Here is a 15468-nt window from a genome sequence, read left to right as displayed (position 1 = left end):
TATCATCAGACCATGCTAAACAGCTGAAGAATTGAAAGGGAAATTTACAGTAGCTGTGTCTGCACATCTAGACATCTGAGACATCATGATCATATCATCGCTTGTTTTTTTCTAGTATGTAAGTGTATGTTTAGTTTACTAAGGCTTAAACCACATAAGATAAATATCAGTATTTTGACTCTCAGATTGAGTCATAGCAAGCCGTTCGCTGGTTTAGGTGACAGAAGCAATCTCGCCGCCCAGCACAGATAGTCTGAGTTCCCACATGGCTTAAATTAGCACATTTAAGATTCTCTGCATTAGGAAACTAGATCAAAAGAAACAATAGGTTTCTCAGTGGGGCAACATGACCCAAATTAGCGGCATTAAAGTATTTTTTGTTGTTTAGGCCTCCATCAGATGTCACTTTCTCCATGGAGTGTCCAAGACAGAGGTGTGATATAAATAATAATATAATTGGAGATGTTTGTTCGGTATGGTCAGAATTTTTGTTACAAAGATTAAAAATGAATAGATGAAATGTTCACAATAAGATCGATAATATGTATTTGGAAAACAAAAGGAATAAGTCTGCATGAAATTGAATTTTCTATGATATAAGACACTGTGCTTGGTTACAGTTTTTGTGTAATGTCAAGTGTCTGGTCAAACATGTTTTTAAACTTTCTACATCGTAGCGTCTTGTGATTCCAAGATGATTGCATGGTCTGTAGTCCTGCCTTTTTTCCAATCCTTCTGTAAATATTTTAAGAGTCACATGACACACTAAGATGACTTAAAGAGCTCAGACCATGACAAGCGCATCTACTACCAGATGGGAGACCTGACTTGTCTCCCGAGACCCTGTGTGTGTGTGGGGGGGAATACGTGCTTTCCAGCTCACAACTTTGTTTCCTCTACTGTATCTGCAGATAGGATTAAGGGTGTGCTGAGCCAGCATTTCTGAGCATGCACTCTCACACATAGCGAATCTCTCTGTGGCTTTGGCCTAATTCCCTTGATAACACATCCATCAGATTACACTTAAGAGATTGACCATGAAGTACGGCCTGTAATTTATAACAGTGCAGCTGTGCCATTTTGTTGATTTGATTTACTAGGATTCCAATGTACCATATTTTGTTTGGAAAACAATTAGGGTCAATATTATGACAATAAATGTGTTTTGCTAGTTTTTTTGCATACTAAAATGAAATATGATTTAAATGGTGATAATTCTATTTCTCTCTTTCTCCTCAGCGCTGATTGGGTGGAAATCCTTGAGCCTCGTTCGCAAGAGCGCATGTACGTGAATCTGGCCACGGGAGAGTGTGGCTGGGACCCACCCACCGATGTGCCCGTCCGCCAGGCTGATGGCAACCAGTGGTGGGAGCTTTTTGACCCCCAGAGCGGCAGGTTTTACTACTACAACTCTGCTGGCCGCATGACCGTGTGGCACAGACCTCAGGGTGCAGATATTGTCCCTCTGTCTCAGCTCCAGGCCATGAAACGCAGCACTGCATCTGAGCGCAAGGCTGATGGGGGTGCTAGGGAAAAGCAACATGGGACTCAGTCCACAGGGAGTCAAGATAGACGCCCCCCACCCATGGAGCCCTACACTAAAGAGCCAGAAAGTGCCGGCAAAGAGCCTAAACAACAAGAAATGGACAACAGACAGAAACCAGACATCCACAGCATCGATAGTAGCAAAGACTCACTCAGGTAGGCTTTCTCCGCATGTTATCTTGAGTCTAGCCGTTAGGGTTCCTCAGAAATAAATGTCCTTAACCAGAGACCAATTATCTTCAACTGCTGGAACATCACTCTGATTTTCCCTGAAACTAAAGATCCTTCTGGGCTCAACTGGCAGCACTTGTGGCATACTGTCGATTACAAAAAAAAAAAGTAAATTCAAATTCAGCTTTTAAAAAAACGTTACGTTGAAGCATGGAAGGAAATGGGGCCAATGTTTTTGAGGATTTAAAGCAGAAATTACTTGTGTTGATTCTTCTTAAAACTTGTGTATTATTTGAGCTGTAAAATGGTTTAAATAATTTTTGCAGTTGTAGGGAATTATGCGTTGTTATAATGCCAGCAAAGTTGCAACATATTTCACACTAAATTTACTTTAACACATGTTGTTAATGTCCTGTTGCTATACTATTGAATTTGTAACTTTTACAGATTGGTCCTTTTCATGCTGAGCATTTTTTTAGATAAAGTAGACAAAAGTGGGAATTTATTTGTGGGAATTTAATCAACATTATGCCACAAATGCTTTCGATTGAGCTAACCATTTACTGAACCCATAATATTCCTTTAGCATTTGTTGCTGCACTCCTTGTGTTTGTCATATACTTGTAAGGCAGTCATTTAGATAAATTGCTTCCATATGTGAAAAGTTGATATTTCCTCTTAACCCTTATTATCGAGTTCTTTATGAGAGTTAGTTTGTTTCTTCCAGACCCATCAAACCATATTTGTAACCAGATTCCAGTCATGCCAGCTCTGTTTCACCTGGCGCTGGGCTGTGTCTCTGTTATTTCAGTGCCTTATGCTTTACCCAACTACAATCCTTTGGCCATTTATTCTTTCCTAAAACAATCTCTGGGCCCCACCAGATGAAAGCTGCTGGGGTCGGAGCCCAGGGGGAGCCAAACCATTGTGGTTCGAACGTGACTGGACTTTCCCTTTTTCCCGCAAAGAAAAGCGCTCTTGAGGCCATGGTATACATTATCCAGCATATACAGTGGTTCTTTCTATTTCAGGGAGATGTTTAGCAGGGGACTCGTTCTTTCAAATCCACCCATGGAAAAAGAGTTAATGGAGTCCAATATCTTAACTGCGGGATCCCACTGTAGCTTTGGAGGATTTTGAAATATTGTGGCTGCTTGTGGCACGAGCAACTTGGTGAGTGGTGAGTGCGATGAAGAGCTGTCGTCTTTCTTTGCTTTAGACACGCATGACTGCTGTCTTTGAGAGGCCCAACATTTTTAACCTTTTTGTAAAACCAGAAGGGCAACACATTTTTGACCTTTAGGTAAAACTAGAAGGCCAACAAACCACTCATCTCCCACCTCCTGGCCTCCAATGTGTTTCAAACCTCTCGAGCAACCGTGCTGCTCTCTTGGGAACCCCACACGTCTAAGCCTCCTTACGGATGACTCACATTTTTCAAAGGTCATACGATGTGCCCAAAACAATGGACAGCTGTGTGTGAGAGAATCAGAGACCATAACTATAGCTTTATGAGTGCATTGTGCCTATTTTAGCAGTATGATAATATCTTAGTTGTTTTCAAATAACTTTTGTGGGTTGTGTGTAGGGCTGGGAGATACAGTATATGCCACTGTTCGCAAGAGTTTTCATCTTTTGAAAGAAATTCATACTTTCATTCAGCAGGGATGTAATAAAATTATCAAAAGTGACATTTATAATGTTACAAAAAAGTATTTCAAATGAATACTGTTTAACAATAGTAAAAAAAATCCTGAAAACAGGTTTCCACAAAAATAATAAGCAGCAGTAATAAATTATATTTTAAAATATACAGTAATAAAATACATATATTGAAAAAAATACAGTTTTTACTAATACAGCCTTGGTGAGGGGTATTTCAAAAACATTTTTAAAAATCTTACCGACCCCAAACATTTGAGTGCTAGTGTATTTGTGATTTGCGGGCAACATAAAATCAGGTTGCTGTTTATTTTTGTATTGTTGGTGGATATAAATGATGTCATTTAGTAAAAAGTGTTGCATGCCTAGGTTATTTATACCTAAGCATTTTACTGTTTTTAATTCTCACACTATATACATTTGGTTTTTGTGTAAGTTTGATTGAAATTATGTTCCTCTGCTGAAAAATATTGAGATACAGCTATATCGCACAGCCCTAGCTGACTTGCAGAAATCGTAATACAGGTATATAGTTCTGAAGGTTTCAAATTATATTCTATGAAAAACAGATTATTTAGGTATATTCCACCTAGTGCTGGGCGATATGGCCAAAATAAATTATCACGATAATTTTTTTCATATCAGTCGATATCGATAATTATCATGATAAATGTAAAATCTTTATTTTTTTTCAAGTTTAAAGTCAGATTTTTGCTCCAAAGTGAAAGTTGTAGAAACCAGACCATTAATTTTCCGTAACAAAATAAATATAAAAATTAATTTCTTAGTTTCTGCATGATCTAATGAGTGATAGTGTTTCAAATCAAGAAACCGGTTTGGGTTGCCTGATAATATTACTAATAATAATATCTATTTTTTTGTCTCTTAGAAATGCACATTTGATAGTATCTTGAGTTAGGATGCAGAGGTAAAGTTTTGTTCATTATCAAAATCAGTAACATCTGTAAAAATTGTAGCAAGTGTTTTTTTTTTTTTTTTTAAGCATTGGTCTCCCATAGTAGCATACATTTAAATCATGATTAAACACAATTAAAACTACATATAGCACCTCACTACCATGATAAAAATATAACTATATGGTTTTTAGGTAGCCTATTTGTATGAAAACATTCAGTATAAATGCACACTGAATGCTATAGCTTAATCACAAATACATACTATAATTATATACCATTGCTCCTGTAATAAAATTCAGTGTGAATATTCCACATTTCTGCCACAATACCATGGTGCAGTGAGTGTTACTACAGTAAATCCATGGTAAATGATGGCAATGTGTAGATTGAAAAGCCTTTTGACTGTCTCCTTCGTTGCACACTTCGTTGTTTCTCCTGTTTGGCCATAAACTAGTTTAAATCGCGGAGTCATTTGTGTTCATCGCTGAATTCAAGCGCTTCACATTGGATCTCACAGCTCTGTTTAGTGTTCACGTGACTGAGTAAGCGCATCTGATTCAACTCTAGTGAGTGAGCTCCGCGCAGCAGTTTGAACTTTGATCTGAGCGGATAAACGGTCCGTGTGTCGCGGTTCAAATGAGTCACATTATATCGAACTCTTCATATCGTTTTATTGAGGAAAATTATATCGCGATAATTATCGTTATCAAATTATTGCCCAGCCCTAATTCCACCTATGGAAAGAAGCTATTTTGGCTCTTACGTCCATGTTTGCTTACACCAGAATAAAGCAAGGTAATTTTGCTAAATTGCTGTATAGTTATTATTGATCTGTTGTGGTACGTTCTTTTATTACTGTTTCATGCCTCAAGGGGAAGGAGTCTCCAATAACGATTTCCGTTGTTTGTCCATCTAAAAATAAAAGCTAGGGAGTGGTCATAAAATATCAGCCTGACAATGATCCAAACAGCACCATCTGTGTTATCATATGGTGTGTGTGGTACAAGCAGCTTCCCCTGATTGATGAACAAAGTGCTAAATCTGGTAGTCATCACACCGCCCCTCGAAGACAGTCATAGTATGGACAAGCAGAGCTTGACTCCAGTCAGAGAGAACATGCTAACTAACCCCTGTAAACAAACACTTACACACTGGCACTCACATAAAATGTGATCCTGTTTAAATGATGGATGGCTGGCTGGGATGGGGGTGTTTCTGTGAAAGTTATTAAGTGTGAAGGAACAGGAAGCTTTTTCCACATCTGCACTAGAGATCACAAGGGTTTATTCAACAGTGTCTGTGTTCTCTAGCATTCCGCCATTTAGTAGGTTACCATGGCGAGAAGATTGGAGATTAGAGGACATCTCTGTGCTTCCTTTGCTGTGTGACGCAATGGTGTAACGTAACCCAGGGATGACCTGGGGAAGTTGTGAAGGGGTCATGAAATTCTTTTGTCCTGCAGGCAGACCCCAGGCCGAGTGGCTGCTATAGGAAGACAAGGGTTTTAGTTAAGCAAGCAAATCCCTGAAGACCAGCTGTTAGGGTTTCCCATAGCATGAAGTGGAGTGGGATCTGAGACATTAAATTAACACCCAGCCTAATACAACCTTCTCTTTGTGGACAAATTATTTAACAGACTTTGCTTTGAAGGAGTTCAGTCAGATCTGAATAGTATTGATATTTAGAGTTAAAGACAGATGCCTTGTGATTGCGTGCTTTTCAGACTGAAATGATTCGGGGATGGAGTTGATGATAACTGCGACAATGTTGCATGCCATAACATAGATAACATCTGTCATTATGATAATGGTATTTATGGGGATTTCTCAGAAGAGGCTGGAAACCGCTGTGTAACAGCTTGGTTAGATACCAAAAGTGAAAGCTGTAAAAGAGAAACAACACTTTTCATGCCAGTCATGTGCTCATTCTTTCACTTTTGTCATGCTCACAAGGTTTATTTGATTTAGGGAATGTCTGGGAGTTAATAAATAGCTGAGATTGCAAAAGACATTTAAAATGAATTATTAGGTCTGTTTATAGGCTATCGCTCATGTTTGGAGTGGAAAGGTCACCATTAATATCCTAAGGGAGTATCGCTACAGGGGCATCTCGTATTTCAGAAATCATTTGACCTTTCTCATGCTTTTACCTTTAAATGGTCAGTTTGGCCACAAACATTGAGATTCCTTAAAGACACACCAAAGCTACTCAGTCGGGGTTAGTTAAATCTTTTGCACTCCATGTCACACATGTTTTGTGTGTTACCTCAGTCCTTTACTCTGAAAACTAGATTAGTGGCCTAACACAGATCGTCTATGAAAGTGGAGCAATTTCACCCGTCTTTTTTTTTTTATTTTAGTTGTGCCTTTGGTGTTGCTTAAAATACATTGAGAACAGACTGTTGCCTTGATCCACTGGCTTCACTTTAAACACAGAGAGACGCAGAAAGTCTGGTGCAGGGCTAGTGTTTCTCTAAACCAGAACGACCCTTTTGATTTGCTGAATTTCTTTACCTTTATGATTCTTTATGTATTCATCTAGTTAACCAAAACTGCGACTCTCAACTCACTTCTCAACCATATTTAAAGTATTCTAAACTAATTTTCACATGTTTTGGCCACACTTTTGTGGGCCTTATGCTCTGTACAGTATGTTCACTGTTCGTGAGAAAAGAGGCGGTTTCCACAGCTATAACCAGAGCTGTGAATTCTCATGCTATCTGATTTCATATCAACAGATGTAGATTAGTGTTGAGATTCCAGAGCCATCTCATTGTCCATATGCTGAGCTGGCCCCCCTTAGACCGCCTTTTCCGGGGGTTACAGAGAGCCGAGTGTACAGCATTAGCTTGGTGTGAAACATACAATATACATGTTTCAGTATAGTATTTCACAAAGAAGATGCAAGTATTGGGAAAATTGCAAAATTGTGTTGATGTCGTAGGACTCCTAGCGATTCCCACCGTGTTAGTGGTCTTATTGCACTTAATAATTTGAATTGTCTGCTTAAGTTGTTCTCACGTCTTTTGAGAGCAGGGTGTGGAAGGAGAGGATGGGCCGGTCACGTGTGCGGTATGTGAAGAAGCTAGACTCACTGGCTCAGTAATGAGAGGTGTTCAGCTGTCCACAAACAGCTGAGTCCTCTAGACCTTAGTACACATCAGGTTTGCTTCACTGAGCAAAGTTTGAGTCAAATTAACCATTTTGATGAAATAATACATGTGTAATAGAAAGAATGTTATCTGTAATACACATTCAGTACTGTTCAAAAGCCTGAACAGTACTTTTGAATGAATCAAAATCATGTATTCAATGGGAAAGTTGTGGCCTAATGGTTAGAGAGTTGGACTCATAATCCAAAGGTTGTGAGTTCGACTCTCAGGTCCAGCAGGGATTGTAGGTGCGGGTAGTGAATGTACAGCGCTCTCTCCACCCTCAATACCACGACTGAGGTGCCCTTGAGCAAGACACCGAACCCCCAACTGCTCCCCATAAATGGCTGCCCACTGCTCCAGGTGTGTGTTCACTGCTGTGTGTGTGCACTTTGGATGGGTTAAATGCAGAGCACAAATTCTGAGTATGGGTCACCATACTTGGCTGTATGTCACTTTCAGTTGATCAATAGTGACTAGGGATGCAATGATACAATTTTTTCAGAACCGATCCGATACAAGCACAGTTTTTTTTTTTTTAAATCAGTGTAGATTTTCTATACTTCTCTGTGTTGACCCGATCATCATTCATTTTTGTCTTAAACACAATCGACTACATAACTTCATTTTAATGAAAAATAACAAATGAAAAAATATATAATCATAATCTATGACAAAAATACTATTATAAACTAGGTTAGTGGATAATTCAGCAGCAAAAGATAGGCTACTCTAGAAAAATCATGGGTGCACAATAATTTTATAAAATCTAGTGAAACATTTTTATTTACAAATAAAAGTGAATTAGCGTATGAGTAAATCTGGTAAAATGTTTTTTGTATTGTTGTAAAATACATTTATGAAAAAACAAGCAAATATATTTATATATAAATATATAGCCTAATATAAAATTAAAAGACATTTCTTTTAAATCTATAGCACAGTAATGAAAGCAGCAACATATGATAGATAGGACAGAACAAGAAAGACTATTAACAATCTTTCATTGCGCAAAAGTATAATAATACAAAAGGCTCCAATACAGAGCGGCACAAAGCGCTTATGCGCATCCCGTGCGAAGAATGATGCGCTTGAAACAACACGGAGTCACAGCGCGCAGACTGCGCAGCCCTCAGAGTCTGCATAGAAAAGTTCAAAGTATAAAAGGAAGAGATATTGATGCATAGTGTACTAAGTCTGTGTGTTAGTTTATTGAGCCTTTTCTTTTAATAGTTTTAAACGTCAGTCACTGTGCTCTTGAAGAAAGTTTGACTGTAGTAGCCGAACATGACACGCATGCTGAATGGAGGATGACAGACAGCCGCAGCAGAGAGAAGAGTTTACCTGAATTTGAATTTAACTACTTAAATATTCATCTATACCACAGATTAAACTATGGAACAGCTTCAGAACACTTGAAATACAGTGCACAAAAACGTTATGGTGCTTTATAATGTTTTTGTGGGGCTCAACAATTACACAGAATAGTATATGCACAATATCGGATTTGGATCGGCCTCGTCTGATCGATACCCGATCCGCAGAAAATGGCCGTATCGGAGCCGATACCGATCCTGAGTATCGGATCGATGCATCCCTAATAGTGACAGTAAAGACATTTCTAATGTTACAAAAAAGTCTGTTCTTTTGAACTCTCTATTCATCAAAAAAATGTAATGCTTTTAAAATAGAAAAAAAAAAATTTATGGTTAATATTTTAGGATAGTACTGTTTTGACTGTATTTTGATTAATGTTTTATCAAAAAAAAAACTTACAGAACCCAGACTTTTGAATGGCATATATGAGTGTATGTTTATGTTACTTAGCTTTTCACATCTGTTGAGATGATTTTCAACTCTTAGTCAATTTTTTCTATAGGCCACAGTTCCTCTTCCTGTCCACATGATGAAAATAGCCCATTATGCCTATTTTCCTCTTTAGTTGGGGAGTTTTTGGACACATTGTATTGATATGTTTTGCGATACTGATGGAAAGTCCAGTGCATTCATAAATATAATGAGGTTAGATACATTTCACCCTGCAAAACTCTTAATCTCTTGCCTCTGCTAGGACTATTAGACACCAGACGGCCTGGGACAAATTGATCCTCCTTGACTAGTTAACCTTATTTTCCTCCTTGCCAAATTAAATTATCCAAAGCGGCTCTATAGGATTCTAACTCGCTTTTTAGTAATGCTGGCCTTCTTTTTCTCCATGACTGTAATAAAATGTGTGCTTGAACTGTGTCATCTGTAAATTGTCATAAGTTGCACAGGGTTAATGAATTAATAATCAATAAGATCTAAGTAATCTTGCCAAAGAAAAATGCTGAATTATCTTAACTTTTGAAAAGACTTTTCTTTTGTGATACCTTGATATTTTAGGTTGTTTTTGGTTCAGTCTTTTTGGTAGCAGCAACACTCCCTACCCACAAGGATCTTATTATGGAATGTTATGGTAAGAACACCATTGTCATGGAGCTTAACAACCACGCATTGTACCGCTATTTAAACAATCCTGATGCCTTTGAGTGATCAATGGAAGGAATACCAGCGTTATGTCTAATACCAACCAAACCAGCCTCCCATGACTAATCTCACTTTCTCTCAGTTTCTCTCTTCCTCTCTCATTTTACTTGTTTTTGTTCTTTGACGCATTAATGGTCACACAGTACTTTTTTTTTACTGAGAGCACGTTTTGGCCTAAATACAATTGACACCTCATGTGTTGGTGCTATACCTTAGGGTCAGGGACAAGAAGTCTTGGTTGCTGTAGTTATTTATTATTTTTGGGGAAAATTAAAGTAGTATTCTATAGATTTGGTAATTTTTCAGTAAGCAAAAAACGCAAAAGTTTAATTTGCTTGTATAGTTATCTGCCAACATTAGATATGTTCAGATGTCCATGTCTGTGTAAGCTAATTGATATATTGTATAATTGTTGACAAATTATTTTAAGTTGTTCATTCAGGCCATGTTCTCATGTTAAATGAAGATTTTAAAGAGAAATCAGTTTTCCCTCATTCCCCAAAACTACTAGAAACTACTCTTGTGTTTTCAATCAGTATTGTCCATTTTAACACATTTAAATGTTTGGGGTCAGTATAGGGAATTAATAGTTTTAATAGCAAGGATGCATTAAATTGATCCAAAGTGTTTGAAAGTACAGACCTTTATAATGTTACAAAAGATTTCTATTACAAATAAATGCTGTCCTTTTTAACTTTCTGTTCATCAAGAAATTCTACAAAACGATAAGTAGCACAACATACACAACACATGATAAAAACAAATGTTTCTACTACTTGAAAAGCTGCTTTGAAACAACATGCATCATGAAATGCGCTATGCAAATAAACATGAATTGAAATATGCTGCAAATCAGCATATTAGAACAATTTTTAAAGGATCATGTGACACTGAAGACTGGAGTAATGATGCTGAAAATTCAGCCTTGCCATCACAGTAATAAATTACATCTAAAAAATGTATTAAAATAGAAAATAGTTATTTTAAATTGTAATAACGTATTGTAATATGACTGATTTTAGACTATTTTTGATTTAAAAAATGCAGCCTTGTTGAGCATAGGAGACAAAATCTTTCCCACCTCAAACTTTTGAACAATAGTGTACATTAAATTATTGTTTGCATTTCTGAGGAACGTTTTTCAAGTGCAGCAGTAAAATTGGTGCAAAATTTATATCTATATTGCTATTTTCTCTTTGTGATGTGTAGTTTGTCCTTTGAACTCTTTAACAGTCATTCCCTGTGACAGGAAATTGAGCTGTCTGCTTGCTCACATCGGCAGAACTCGTAAAACAACAACACATTGAATCTGTGGGCCTTACATAAACATCTCTTCTGGATGTTCCGTGTCACATCCTGGAGACCCAAATCTACATTACCGAGTGTTTTTGGTGTTGCATACCCAACATTCAAGCAAACCAAAAATGTTATGTTATTGTGTCATGCCAGACGCAGAAGGCTTAATTTCACAGGAAAGAGCAGCTACTCGTTTACAGTCTTATCTTTGGTGGGTAACACTTCTACAGCAACGTTCCCCTCCGTCACCACCTTGAGAAAATCAACACCATCTAAACCCTCACACTCTGTGAATCAAGTGTCAAGTCTCTCTATCAGTGTGACAGACTTTAAACATTGTTGATTGTCATGTTGTCACGTCAGACAGTCTTTACAATGGCCTTGGGGCTCTACCAGATGGCTTGCTTCCAGTCTTCACATGCGCTGTACCTGTCTGGCATCTCAAATGGTGGTGTTTAGCATCAAATGTGTGCGAAATGATTTGAGAAGAAAAGGGAACAATCCTAATGGCAGAAAATGCGTCGTAGGGAAGTGCTTGCATCACAGCAATATACATGTTGTTTCAAAATGCAACAGCTGATTATCACAATCACTTCAGTGGTTGTACAAGTGTTAATTTATAGTCTGACACAAGTCTCTTATCTCTTACTACTTATCTCATCTTTCTGAGTTTGATGGAATAGATCTGTTTTGTTTGTATTAATGGAATGTAGAGGTGTAAGAGGAAGTGTTCATTTGAGAAGTGACTAATCAGAAATCCCCAGAGGAGGACGCTTAAGTGTTTTTTTTATCAGAGGATTTCTTGGGGGTTTTTTTTTATTGTGTCCAGTTGTGTACATAAAAGTCCTGCGAAAGCATTTCCCTCGTACACCTCTTTCAATATAGGACAGAAATGCATCTCCTTACACAATAACGGTAAATGAAGTATGTAATTCTCTCTTAGCTTGATTTCTTTTATATTTTTATTATTAGGGATATGATTTTATGGTTAGGGATCATCTATGTGTGAATTACTTTCTGTTTAGTTTTCACTATGTATTTGATAAACATTTGGCAGAAAATTACTATTAAAATGCATATTGTTTTATTTTGGAGTTTAATAGTAAAAATTAACCAAATGTGGAGCAATTAGAAAGCCATGTCGGGTAATGTTGAGCTGGGAATAGTGCTTTTAGTCTTAAGTATGAACCACTGTTTAGGACTGCTGAGGCTGTGGACATTGTTGGGTTTACAAGCAGCAGCAGATCGGTGTAGTGACAATAACATGTTGTACTCAAACTCTCGAACAAGCACAATTAAAGGAACTGCATTCATTTTCACCACAAAACGGTTTTAAACTCAAACATTGTTGTGGTAGTGTAATTCAGTTGAACAATCATGGTTTTGTTTTCCTGACAATGGCATTATGGGTGTTTAGAAAGACATTTTATACTCTTAACAGACCCTTAGTTTCCCTAAATTGTTGAGAATTTAGCTCAAGTTGTCTGGATGATTAAGGCATAAGTGAAGATTGCAGCTTTGGACTTGTTAAAGGCGTCATAAAGACAATTGGTTCTGGCTTCATAGATTAGATTATTTGCTACTGCTTCTGTAGTTTTGTGTTGCCTGTGCCTCATTTTCTTTCTGTATTTTTGGCCTTCTGTATATTGACAAACTAAAATGTATTTATTTTACTTCTTACATCAGGGAAGAGCAAAGAGACACATCTGAAAGTTGGCAGCCCTCTCCTGGATGCAAAGCCACCATGTTGGTAAAGGTCAGCAGCATTGACAGAAGCCAGACAAGAGGAACCGGCGGAACTGCTTTCCTTCATCTCCCACAGAGCAAAGCCAGTGACCATAGTGCCTGCACACTCAATCCTGGCAGTGTCAAATCTGTTTCAGGCTACATGCTGTCACCACAGGCTTACAAAACCACGCCAGGAGGAAAAATAGCAGCAGACTCCAGGCAGGCCCACCACTTGAGGAAGGCGAGCAACGGCAGCTTCTGCCTGGTGACCCCTGAGGACTTGACAGCATCTCTACAGCCACATTCTAGCTCACGTAGGCCAATATCTCCTCAGTATGGAGCAACTGCACGCCTCTACGATGATCCATCATCTGATTGCCCTATTTACGACGAGCCTCCAGTAGATATGGAGGTTGAAGGTGCTCACCTACATAACGGCCCATCTAGACACAGTCTCCAGAAGATGAAGCTTCTCCAGCACCCGGGTCAATCTCACAGCAGTTCCAGACACAAGAGGAACCCATCGGACTATAGTCCAGCAGGATTAGAGTGTATCAAGCACATGGTGAATGTAGACCCCAAGCAAGGGCTTCTTTCCACCTCACCGGTCCCCTCTCCCAGCCCCTCTCCAACCTCTACATCCGAATCTCTGCTTCTCCCAACAAGGGGACTTCAGAAGGAGCCTGCCAGCCTGGAGAAGAAGCAGTCATGGAGGATCCTAGAAACAAGTGTTCTCAGAGCCATGGAAGTGCACCACAGCCGGCAGGGCAGCCAAGGATCTCAGGACTATTCAACACCACCACCTCCCGCCATTAGCTATCAAGACTCAGGTTACTCAACCGGCCCATCTCCAAGTCTGCGGAGGAAAAGCAGGAGGAGGATGGGTGCCGGGGCCCAGGGCCGACCCGGGTCTGTGGGCAGCACTGGGGAACTCACAGCCCTGAACGAGCGTCTGATGGAAGAGATGAGGGAGGTGGTTAGTCGCTCGAACACCATGCGGGAGACCAAAGCTAGTCTGGACTCTGAGATGTCGGAGAGCTCTTCCTCCCAGCGCACACACAGTGTGGGACGGTGCTCCTCCAGGGAGGACATTGCATCTAGCAGCAGGTCACTTAGCAGGACAAGTAACCATCCCAGTATGGCATTCTCACCTCTGGAGATTCCGGGACGACAGAAGAGGACTTATGAAAAGGTGGACACGCTTGAGAAGAGTGTGACTTTGTCCTCACCTGAGACTGCTGGACCCCCTTCACAGGTACTACATACAAGTTCAGTTTAATATTCCTTTGGTAGAAATGTCTTGTTAACCCTTTACAGTGAGGTTCAGTGCAGTTTTTAATCTCGGTTAACGTAATAGTTCATCTAAACGTCCTTCAGATGAGACGTTAAACCGAGGTCCTGACTCTCTGTGGTTATTAAAAATCCCAGGATGTCCTTCGAAAAAGAGTAGGGGTGTAACCCCGGCATCCTGGTCTCTGACCATCATGGCCTCCTAATCATCCCCCTACACTAATTGGCTTCATCACTCTGTCTCCTCTCCACCAGTAAGCTGGTGTGTGGTAGGCGTTCTGGCGCAATATGGCTGCTGTCGCATCATCCAGGTGGATGCTGCACATTGGTGGTGGTTGAGGAGATTCCCCCCTTCTATGTAAAGTGCTTTGAGTACCCAGAAAAGCGCTATATAAATGTAACTAATTATTATTATTATTATTATTATTAAACTGAAAATGACAGATATTTTTAAGAACTGTTTGTCTGAACAATGCAACTAAATGGGGTCCAAAACAACAATGAGCCCCACTGACATTGTATGGACAAAAAAAAAAACCCATAATAAATTAAATACATTAATGTTAATTAATTTTCTTTAAAAAAAATAAGATTTAAAATCTTATTCTAAAATGTTACAGGTGACCTTCCGGTAAACTATTACTTTCTTATAATGAGTTTAACATTTACAAGTCCTCTAGGGGAGTAACTTTTACCTTTTTATTTTATAGAGATTTGCAGTCTCATATAAAATATGTGTATGAACTTTTGGCACAGTCTATTTTCCACAGATCTTGAGTTTCAGCATCATTAAAAACCAGACGTCGTATTTGTTTAATCTCCATGTGGGACTGTTGGGAGAGAGCTTGGTTTGGTTGAAGTTTTTCATGCCTGTCTGTTTTTTTTCCCCATGGTCTTTATTAGAAACAGATTATTATTTACACCTTACTCTACCCATTATAACATAATAGTGATGTAAAATATCAGTCCTGTTATTTCAGTCTAGATCATAAATCGCAATGAGGCAACAACATCTTTCTCTTGGGTCTTCAGCATTGCAGTCAGGCAAGTTAGAGGCTATTCCCCGGCTACACATGATTCTAGTTAAGGGCAACGATCACTCAAAGGAATGGTTACTGCCGCTCTGACCCAAAGCAAAGCTGTAATCTGTCCTCCCTCAGTGATGAATTCTATCTTCAT

General features: G+C 38.9%; 1 protein-coding gene across 1 annotated transcript in view; it reads left to right on the top strand.

Annotated features, from left to right (window-relative positions):
* The window catches only part of LOC306856791 (rho GTPase-activating protein 39-like), a 33526-nt gene that overhangs the window by 9899 nt on the left and 8159 nt on the right, over window positions 1–15468 (top strand). The window contains exons 2-3 of the mRNA XM_079396264.1: window positions 1240–1701; window positions 12958–14254. Coding sequence (XP_079252390.1) covers window positions 1240–1701; window positions 12958–14254 — 1759 coding nt within the window. The remainder of the gene's footprint in view (window positions 1–1239; window positions 1702–12957; window positions 14255–15468) is intronic.

Source organism: Barbus barbus (assembly GCF_936440315.1).
Source record: "Barbus barbus genome assembly, chromosome: 37".
NCBI classification, from domain to species: Eukaryota; Metazoa; Chordata; class Actinopteri; order Cypriniformes; family Cyprinidae; genus Barbus; species Barbus barbus.
Note: the sequence above shows the minus strand (reverse complement) of the source record. Positions and strands in the feature narration are given on the sequence as shown.